Source organism: Triticum urartu, chromosome 6A (assembly GCF_056163025.1).
Source record: "Triticum urartu cultivar PI428250 chromosome 6A, HENAU_Tu73, whole genome shotgun sequence".
In the NCBI taxonomy this organism is placed as follows: Eukaryota; Viridiplantae; Streptophyta; class Magnoliopsida; order Poales; family Poaceae; genus Triticum; species Triticum urartu.
This window is the reverse complement of record NC_141878.1, coordinates 576,544,043-576,554,555: the sequence shown is the minus strand read 5'-3', so window position 1 is coordinate 576,554,555 and position 10,513 is coordinate 576,544,043. Positions and strand designations below refer to the sequence as shown.

Genomic DNA, 10,513 nt, shown 5'->3' with positions numbered 1-10,513 from the left:
ATACTTGGTACATATATTATTTGATCGAGGCATTCCGCCGGTCGACCAGCACCTACTTCTCCCGGTTGCGTCGCATTTGCATACATTCATGCTAGTCACTCCAAAAAGTACCGTTCCGTCGGCAATGCCGCGTAAATCATTTGCTTCTTTCTCTCGACTATTAATGCATTTGGTACTTAGCCGCGTTTCTTTATGGGGTATAGCCGCGTTTCTTGCCATGTATTACTCCGCTTTCTCTCCGGTTAGCACTGAAACTGAAAGTAGACCGAGGCATGCTACCCTGAAGCAGCCAAAAGTGGCTTGTTTTTATTAATTGTGGATATTTTCACAGCTACTCCCTCTATAAACTAATATAAAAGTGTTTAGATTATCACTTTAGTGATCTAAACGCTTTTATATTAATTTACAGAGGAAGTAGTTGTCTTTATTCATTTTTCAACGGGCTAATAGCTAGTATGATTTTTTTGTGCGCCGTTCATGGATCCAACGGCCATGGTCGCACACCGCCACGCTCTTCAGTACCACACGCAGCTGCACATACTGGCCTTGCCTTCGCCTGGCCTCTACCAGTGCCACTGCCACATCCTCTGGCCCGTGTCCATCTTGGTGCCCCCGTCAATGCTGCCGCCTTGGGCTTAGCATGTCCCGATCGTGCCGACGTATTGCTGCCACCTCTAGCTCGTCGATCATGGAGGGGCTCAGCGCAAAATGGATTTTGCTTCAAAACAATTTATTATAAGAAATAAGGAAGGAAGACACTTACTGTTAGGACAAGTGTATTTTTGGTTCATCCTTTCATACATTAATGTATAACAAAGGAAATAATTTCCAATTGCAGTCAAATCCACGATCGAATCATTTGTATGCCCACCCTCTTATTTACATATAAACCACACCCCACTTCACTCGGGCGCCATTGGCCATAAGTACTTACTGTCGCCGTCGCTCCTCCCTCCCAGTTGCACAATTCACAAATACTAATCCAAACTAGTTTTTCTTGTGGTTAAAACCATGATTCAACAATCTATATACACCACCCTCTTATATGATCCATGATCCAACTATCTGTATACCCCACCGTCCTACTTATATATAGACCACACCCCTAACTCCTAACCATTTACATATAAACCACACCCACTCCACCCCGGATGCTATTGCCAATAAGTACTTACCGTCGCCGTCGATCCTCCCTCCCAATCACACAATTCATAAAAATTAATCTAAACTAGTTTTCTTGCGGTTAAATCCGTGATCCAGACATTTGTATACCCCACCCTCATACTCATATATAGGGCACATCCCTGACTCTAATGCCGAGAAGTCCTTATCGTCTCGCCACTCTCCCATTGCAACACGGTAAAGCTACTTTTCACCCTTTTTTGCGGGCATGCTACCTTTTCATGTTGACGCCTTCCTTCCTCTTCCGCAGGGATCATCGCGCCTCTGCCCATCTTCATCTTCCTCCTCCTCACCATCGCATTCAACGATGTGGTGGAGCGTAGCAGGATTATCGAAGGAAGAATGAAGGTGAGGACGTTGTTGAGCAACAAATCTGGCAAGAAGTTACATAGGTGAGTATGCATTACCAATTCGGTTACAATGGTCTTAAACTGGTTTTCTTTCTTATGACAATCATGTTAGTAGGTTTCGAAAACAAGGCTGGTTATTTTCAATAGAGTTGATGTTGCATCTAGAATTATCTACAGATGGTGGTCTTTTAGATCCACGCATGTATATAATATATCTAGATCTACACACGTATCTAATTTGTGCATATCTGTGCATCTATCTAACAACAGATCTAGATATATCCATGTATCTAACATATCCAGATCTATGCATGTATCTTATATTTCTAGATCCATCATGGTACTCTTTCTCTGATCCACCAATCAATCAATCAGATCAGACGGGTGCGCAAGCGCGCATGCTCTTCCCCTTTCCCTTTGTAGATTTTGCTCTCCCACAAGAACATCCCCCAAAAGTGTGGCGCTCCCGCTGCTCCATCTACTCTTCCTGCTTGCCATGTCGCCACTCCTCGCTTCTTGCTCCTCCACCCTTTGACATCCTTGCCGCTGAGAGGTCGCGGGGGGACGGGGGGTGGGGGGGCTTGTTGCTTCTTGCACCGCCACAGACATGACCATGGTGGAACTTGAGTTTGAGATTCTCCACCGAGTCGATGAGCCACGGGGACAGTAGCGTACCTATGTTGAGGCTAGGGGGGGGGGGGGCGCTGCCCCCAGCATTGGGTAATTTTCTGAAGAAAAAAAAATAAATAGGGCTTAGATTGGAATTTTTTAGCATTTGCCCCCCCTCCAAACACTGATGATTTGTGTCCCCCCCTCCGATGGATTGTCGGCTAGCTCCGCCACTGCACGGGGAGACAATACATCTAGGGGAATGTGTCCTAGGTCCCTGGATCTGACACAGACGGGGCTGCGGCGAGCCTAGACAGCGAGTCAATCTGCAAAAATGGATGGTTAGTTGTTTTGCATATTTTGAGGTTGCATACGCCATTTAGGACTCTGGCACATCAAGTTCTACACATGTACTCCCTCCGTTCCTAAATACTTGTCTTTCTAGGCATTTCAACAAGTAACTACATACGGAGCAAAATGAGTGAATCTACACTTTAAAATCATCTTCCTAACATGCCAGATTTTTTCAAAGAATTTTTGAAAAGTTCAAAACATTGTTTCCATATCGTTGGATTCTTTCTGCAAAATAGAAAATATGAGTTGTGCCAAATTCGTTTTCCTTCAAACAAAATAAGGCAGAGGAGCTGCACATGCTATTTCCGAAAACCCAATACTCACTACATTTAAGTTTATTAGGCTCAATCCCTCAAAAAGATGTTTATGAGGCTCAATCCCTAAAAATAAATCCCAAATTTCTAGTTTGTATGTCCCGCAGTAAATTTCTCTTCTTTCTTACTGGATTGTTGTCTTTGGGAATATGCACTGATTAACTACAACTGCATTAACTTTTGTATAATTTGGTTTTTCAACACGGCTTTAATTAAAAGTACTACTGTTTTGTTGAAGTGATTTTTATGATGAACCTATAATAAACTAAATTTCAGAAGGGAGTAGCATTTTCCTACAGTTCTTGATCTGAAAGCCCATCCCACAACTCCCTATAAGCAGGCCGCAACCCAATATGTTGGTAGGCCTTAAACCAAACCTTGTTATCATGGACCCTCACTAGTAGAAAAAGGGTCAAACGTGAAGCACATTAGTGCCGGTTTGATTTTGGTCCGATACTAATGGTACCATTAGTGCCGGTTCGAACGGATTTGCATTAATGCCGGTTCGTGTTGAACCTTTAGTACCGGTTCGTGGCACGAACCGGTACTAAAGGGGTGGTGGCAGGCTGGCGTCAGGCCGGGGCCCCACGATCACCTTTAGTACCGGTTTGTGGCATGAACCGGTACTAAAGGTCAATTTTCAAACTCTACCCCCCCCCCCTGTCGCCATTTCAGTTTTGAAAAAATCAAAAGAAAATGATAAAAACTTCAAAAAATAAAATCTTTCGAGAGGTAGTTATATTACTACATCTACTGGTTAGGAAAATTTAAAAACTACAATTTGGACATGTTTTGCAAAAAGTGTAGGGAAAATGTAAAACGGCTATAACTTTTGCATACGATGTCGGAAAAAAACATATAATATATCAAAAAATTCAGCACGAAAATCCGCATCCGATGGAGACGGCTTACGGCCTGTTTGGAATTTTTAGAATCCTCAAATTCCAAAAGGAAAAAAAGATATGGTCAAATTTCAGTTTGTTTAAAAAAAATTGGTTAAATCTGGTCAAACTACTTATTCAAGAAGTATTAATGTTACTACATAATTATTCAAGAATATTAGTGTTACTAAATAATTATTTTAATTTTTTGAATTTTGGTCAAATCTGGTCAAACTGTGGTCAAACTATGGTCAAACTCATTCAAGAAATATTAGCGTTACTAAATAATTACTGTTTTTTAGAATAATAGTTTTAAACTCAAACGGTGAAATGTGTGACTTCATGCTCAAGCTAAACTCCTGAGGGTTAATAGGATTGACATCTTACTATTGTCAGGAAAACAACAAGTGCAGACTCGGAAACGAAGGAGAATAGAACCCAAAAGTTAAGCGTGCTCGGGCTGGAGTAGTGAGACGGATGGGTGACCGGTCGGGAAGTTAGATGATTTGAAATGAGTGATCCACGCTTGAGCAGTTAAGAGAGGTGATTAGAGACTAAATCATCAAATAATTCAAAAAAATTAAAAATCAAAAAATCAAAAAAAATTCAAAAAAAACCTTTAGTGTTACCAACCGGTACTAAAGGTCTCACATACCAGGGCGCGAGCTCACGCCACGTGGTGGCACTTTGATGAGTTGTAGCACTAGCAGAGCACATGGTGAAGGTAATCCAATCCAATTGAGCATCTGTCCAACTGGGGTGGACATGGGAATGTTCATTGCCATCAATCATGAATTTATTATATGGATGGACAGGCCACATCCATATATGAGTGTGCTCCAGGACCAGGACCTTGAATTTGACCATGTGCTCTGTCCCCTTACACATCATAAGTACTATGCATTATGTGTGTCTTGCTGTTTTATTATAGTACTGATGATGTTGCGGCGCATTAGCATTTATAATTGTCACTAGGAGTAGTAGTCACTATCAGTAGCAGTGCTCAACTTGCATAGTCAGTTGACAGGAGAAACGGGGGGAAAAGAAGAGCTCAAGGATTATAATTCCTTTGCTTGGATGATCACAACTTGCATAGAGGCAACAAGGCATGATGACTAAAAAAAAAGGAATCTTAATTAATGGCTACTAGTAATAAAAAAAAAGGGTAACACTACTAGTATAAAACACAAGAAAGACAGACACCACTTATAAATCCCTAAACATAGATGAACTGCAAAAAGAATATTCAGAGTTGAGTACACCAAGCTCCAATATAAACTGCTGACTATGATTGATTGGTGATCCCCCTACTTCAACCTCCTGATGGCTACTACTTGACACAAAGTTTCTCTCTAACTTATATAGCAAACCAACAAATCTCCTTGACTTCACTCTTGCTTCAGAGCACACACCAACTTTCCTAATTGACTGCCTAGCTGCCTCTGCCTCTGCTGCTGCTGCTGCTGGTTTAGCTCTCCTTCTCACCTAGTACCTAATTTGCAAGCAACTGCAATGCAACAACCACTGACTCTGTGATTGATCCATCCATCTATTTCTCCTGCCCTCCTCACTCACCCTCCTCTATACAAACAAAAAATCTTCTTAGGGGGAACCAATTAAGTAATAGACGAAGAAAAAGAGGTGGAGTAAACCCAAAAGAAAAGCCCTATTGAACTAACGCCGGCCAGGATGCCCGGCGATTGATGGGTGGATGCTGACTGAAACCGATGCATGGCGATGATGGTGGGTGGATGCATGACGACGGACGACGATGACTGACTGACTACTTGGATGGAAGCAAGCATGCAATGCATACATACTAGCATGTATACATATATAATAGCTAAGGGGGATGAGACGAGACCAACCGTCCGGCGACCGATGCCGGCACGGGGAGCTCGATCAATCCCGGCGGCGGATGAACTGCAGCAGGTCGTCGCCCTTGGGCTCAACCTTCTGGCGCATCTCCACCACCTTCTTGTGGGAGTTGGAGTGGATGGCTGGCACGAAGGTGGGGCTGGCCGCCGGGCGGTACTCCGGGAAGAGGCGGCCGGACTTGTAGCGCACGCCGCATGCGTTGCAGAGCGTCTTGGGCCCCAGCGGCCCAGCGCGCCACTGCGGCGTCTTGTCGATCTGGCAATGCGTGCACCTCCGCACCTCGCCGGGCGCGAGCGCGGCGCCGCCGCTGCCTTCCTCGTAGTCGGCGTCGCCCTCAGCATCAGAGGTGACCGGAGGGGTCGGCCTCTTGGCCTTCTTCTTCTTCTTGGGCTGCGAGTTGGACTCGGCAATGCACTCGGGCTCCTCCGAGTAGGAGGAGGTGGAGGAGAACATGGGCGTCGGCACGAGGATGGTCTCGGGCGCGGGCACAGCGGCGCGGATGGCAGCGGGGAACGCTGAGGCGCGGGACCGCTTGCTGCGCGCGCGCGCCGGGATGACGAGCACCGGCGGCTCCGGGCGCGGCGACAGCGGCACAGACCACGGGCGGCCGCACCCGGAGAATGACTCCGAGGAGGACGATGCCGACGACGACGTCGACGACGCCGAGGAGCCCCCGCTGTTGTTGTTGTTCATGTTCACGTTGACGTTGTTCGCGCCGTCCTCGAGCACGGAGGTGGGGCTGGAGCTGCGGAAGAGCGCGTCCTCCATCTTGTCGGGCAGCACGACGCCGGCGTTGGCACTCAGCGCGGAGGCCCTGATGATGGGCGCGGCGCAGGCGAAGGCCGGCTCGTGCGGGATGGAGGTGTCGTCGAACAGCCCCGACAGCCACTCGAGCTGCGCCATGTCCATGTCCAGCTCGTCGCACTGCAAACAAAAAGCAAGGAATCCCATGTCAGAAACACATACACTCCCAGTTCACTGCAGCCTCCAATCGACGCGACTACTTTTTTTTTCCAACCCGAATAGACCACTGTTCAATCAGTAAAGCAAACGCCGGCACGTCCGGGCCGGGCTGGCCCACAGTGATGGGTTTATTTTGCTGTTGCGTAAAGGGGAGGGGAGAAAAAGGTGGGCTGGCGGGCTACTGGTAGGACTGGACTGGCGGTACTGCTGGTGCACACACACACTGGATGGAGTAGTTGCTCAGTTGTTGTTGGGCTAGCTAACTACCGAAAGCGATGGGCCCCCGGTACGTAACATGGCCGGGCCCCCGCGCCCCATCCCCACCAGTAAAAGAAAAGAAAATATATGGAGCAGCAGTAACTTTGGTCACGGCCTCCCTCATGCCACCGACACCTCCACCTCCACCACGGCGCGCGCCCGCCCATGACCCAACCACCCCGGCCATTCACGCCGGTGAGGTGCGGTGCGCCGGCCGTGGGTTCGTTCCCTCCCGCTCCTCGCGCCCGGACAACACGGCGGCCGGGTGAAGCCACCGCCGTCCCGTCCCCTTCCATGTGACCACTAATGGCGGTGTGCGCCGTGCGGTGCGTGCCGTTTTGGTGGTGCGCCGCGTGATTGCCGCCCAGCTGTTTCGAACTTTTGAATTTCGAACCCTCTGGAGGCAGGCAGGGGTAAGGGAGAAAAAAAATGATGAGATTGATTTTTTCGAAACTGCCGTGCGCGACCGACAGGGGCGGTTCGTCGGCTAGGTCAGGCAGGCAGGCAGGGCACGCATCCGCTCCTCCTTAAAATCGGCCGTACGCGGGAGTCGGCAACCACCCAACCAACCGCGCCCGCGCTGGCACGCACGCCCGCCCACCGCCGACGACGAACTGAACGAACGGAAAAAAAAATTACTCACCGTGCCAATGTGGGTGTCTCCGAGGGCGCCGAGGAAGGCCGCGGAGTGGTCCCCGGCGGGCGGGGGCGGGGGCACCATGAGCGACGCCTGCTGCTGCTGCTGCTGCTGCTCCAGCGAGGCCGGCGCCGGCGGGGGCGCGCCGCCGGCGAGGACGCGCGCGGCGAGGGGGCTGTCAGGCACCGGCGCGTCGAGGAGCAGCACGTCCTCCGCCGAGTCCTCCTTGGGGAAGTCGAGCAGGTCCTCGATGTGGTCGAACAGGCCGCCGCACGTCGCCTCCAGCAGGCTCTGCTCGTGCTCCCTCATCATCTCCTCCATGAACCGCCCGCTCGCCATCGCAATCTCAATCCCAATCTCCTCAACCCCTGACTCTCTTCCCGTCTTCGCCTGCGTTACTCTGCGACCAAAGCACAATCGGGAGAGGCAAGTATAAATACAGGGCCGGGATTAATGCCGACGCGAGGCGGATCGTAAATTTGGATATGCACGCATTAATCGGCATCCAGGGTAAGCAGCAGCGGCAATACATGGCACCAAATTAAGACAAGGCGGATTTACATACACACCTAAAATTAAAAATAATATCACGATACCTATCGACTTTCGTCTCGCAAGCGGACGAGAGAGGCGCTAATCGGGCCTATCTATATCTATCTCTAACCTCTAATGCTACCAGAGCGCGATCTCCTCCGAGCTGTAAAACAAACAAGCAAACATATTTGTAAATAAACAAACGGGTCCGTCCGGCCGAGGGATATATATATCTTCTGCGAACCGAACCAGACTCCTTTTTCAAAGTGACGGCAGCGAGCGAGCGCGCCCGCGTGGGGCCCGCGTGTGTGCGGTGCATGATGGGCCGGGCCCGCCCCGCGCCCCATGTGAGACGCGCATGTGACGCCCGGGTTTTCCATTTTTCTTTTTCTTTATTCCGAAGCAAAGGCGCCCATACAGGTGGCGTACAATGAGAAAAAATCAAGGGTGGTTGTTTCATGTTTGGTCCGGGTTGATTCACCACCAAGGTAAAAGTCAAACGCGGCCAGCACAAGGAATTTGTCATTGGCTGACGTGGCGGCAGCCCATTGGGCGGGACGCGTCACTGGCGTGCCATGTGGGAGCAGAGGACGCGTCAATCGGAAGCCGCCCTGCCCCCTCGGTAAAGCGGCTAATTATAATTAACGCCCCGCCCGCGGTGGAAACACCGAGGAATTCGCTTCCATTTGCCCGATCCGATCGCGTTTACCGTACGGATCAAACAAAGGGAATCTCGCCGGGCGAAGCGCAAGGAATCTCCCGGCCCTGCGTTTTCACTGCCCCACGCGCTTTTTTTTACTGTTTTTATTTCGAAAACCGAATTTGAATTTGCTCTTTTTTTTACCCTTGGATTGGATGCTGTGCGTGTTTCCTTCCAGAGGGGGAATCCAGGCTGGAGGAGGGGCGAAAGTAGAAAAAACCAAAAAGGGCAGGGCCGGGGCACGCACAATGGAGGGGAATACCGTGGCAGGGCATCCCATCCGTTCCTTCGCCCATTCAATTTCTATCCATACCAGGGCGCAGTAGCCCAGCCGCCGTGACGTCGTCGGCCGGGAGGAAATTTCCCCTTCTATCATTGAGACGAACAACTTGACCAAATGGGCTGGGAACTTTCAAATTTTTGAAAAAAACAACAAATGAGCCCCAAAAATGGACTGGGGACCTTCTTGCTTGTGCAAGGAAGAAGTCCAAACTTGGTGCAATTTTTGAAAAAGTCCAGAGCTGGTGCAGTTTTTCCCCTTGCCATTCATCCGTTCTTCTTTCCAGGAAAGAAGATGAATGAGCTGGTGTGTGTCAGAAACTCAGAATGATCGAATATGAATATGGCTGGCGGCACGGCACATGGCCGCGCGCCAGGCAGGGTGGTGCCACAAATGGCAATTTCAAACGCAAAAACGGCCGGAAGGACGAAAGACTGCAGGAAAGCTTCTGAATTTGAATTCCTTCTGGTAGTATCTTGTCTTCTTATTTTTACTTTTCCCCCACTTCCAATGAGAAGAAATGACTGGTTTGCACACACAAACTGGAACTGGAATGGGAATATATGCACCGGCGTCGGCGATTGATTGACTCACCTGTAAACTCCTCTGTTTCCTTCAACCGATCGATCACCGGTATCTCTTCCTTGCTCCTTCCTGGCCGGCTTGCCTTGGTATGAAAACTGAGGAAAGAAAAGAACTCCTCTACCTATCTGCTGCTGATCAAGAAGAAGCTAGCTGCTGGCTATGTAAACAAGGGACTAACTCTAGCTAGCTATCTAGTTCTCTTCCTGCATGAGCATGGCTGTTCTAGCTGTGGTGTAGTCCGAGGGAGAGGTAGGAGAAAGCTGCTGCTCTCTGGTTTGCACCAGCTGAAATTATATGGAGAGGCACCGCACCGCACCGCACTGTACTGCTAAGAGAGAAGAGGGCGGGGTGGAAATACGGGGAGCTATATAGGTGGAGGTAAATGGAAAGGAGTGAGGGGGAGGTGCGTGCACTGCACTGCCCCGGTCGGTGGGATTCAATTCAATTCGAACCCCCCCTCCCTCTCTCTCTCTGTCCAACAAGAGCTGTGTCTGTAAGCTGGGCCGAGGAGGAAGAAGATGGAGCTAGCACATGAAGAGAGAGAGAGAGAGAGCCAGATTGGGAAGAGGAGTATATTATACTACTAGAGAGGAGAGGAGAGCAGGCAGGCTGGAGCGGGGTGCGGAGGGGATTAAGTTATTGGTGGAGAACGTGACGGGTGGAAGGTATACTAAACCCAGCAGCAGCAGCCTTGACGCCAGATCGTCTGAGCAGCAGGAAAAAGAAGGTGTTTCTCTGTGTGCAGGGTTTTTGGGTTTTGAAACGTTGGAGGACAGGCAGGCGGTGCATGAAGGGAGAGAGTGGAGATCCACTACGTCGCCCAATTCACTTACACACGACACGGCTGACTTATCGGCGCACCCCACACGCGCACACACGGCCGGGGATGGAGGAAGACGAAAGGGACGTCGTCGTCGTAGTGCCATGGTGGTAGGGTATATGCGTGCGCCGAGCTGGACGAACACCACGACGGACGGGCGAGGCTCGT

General features: G+C 49.7%; 1 protein-coding gene across 3 annotated transcripts; it reads right to left on the bottom strand.

Annotated features, from left to right (window-relative positions):
* Positions 1–4,725: 4,725 nt before the first annotated feature.
* LOC125515274 (uncharacterized) lies at positions 4,726–10,141 on the bottom strand. 3 transcript variants are annotated; one of them, XM_048680714.2, is made up of 3 exons: positions 9,535–10,141; positions 7,433–7,826; positions 4,726–6,492 (listed from the first exon to the last, which is right to left on the bottom strand). In XM_048680714.2, exons 2-3 carry the CDS (start codon positions 7,763–7,765, stop codon positions 5,593–5,595), a joined length of 1,233 nt encoding a protein of 410 aa, XP_048536671.2. In that variant the 5' UTR covers positions 7,766–7,826; positions 9,535–10,141; the 3' UTR covers positions 4,726–5,592. The 3 variants fall into 3 exon arrangements, with proteins under 3 accessions (XP_048536671.2, XP_048536673.2, XP_048536672.2); XM_048680716.2 differs by lacking the exon at positions 9,535–10,141 and adding an exon at positions 7,996–8,589; XM_048680715.2 differs by lacking the exon at positions 9,535–10,141 and adding an exon at positions 8,023–8,589.
* Positions 10,142–10,513: the final 372 nt, after the last annotated feature.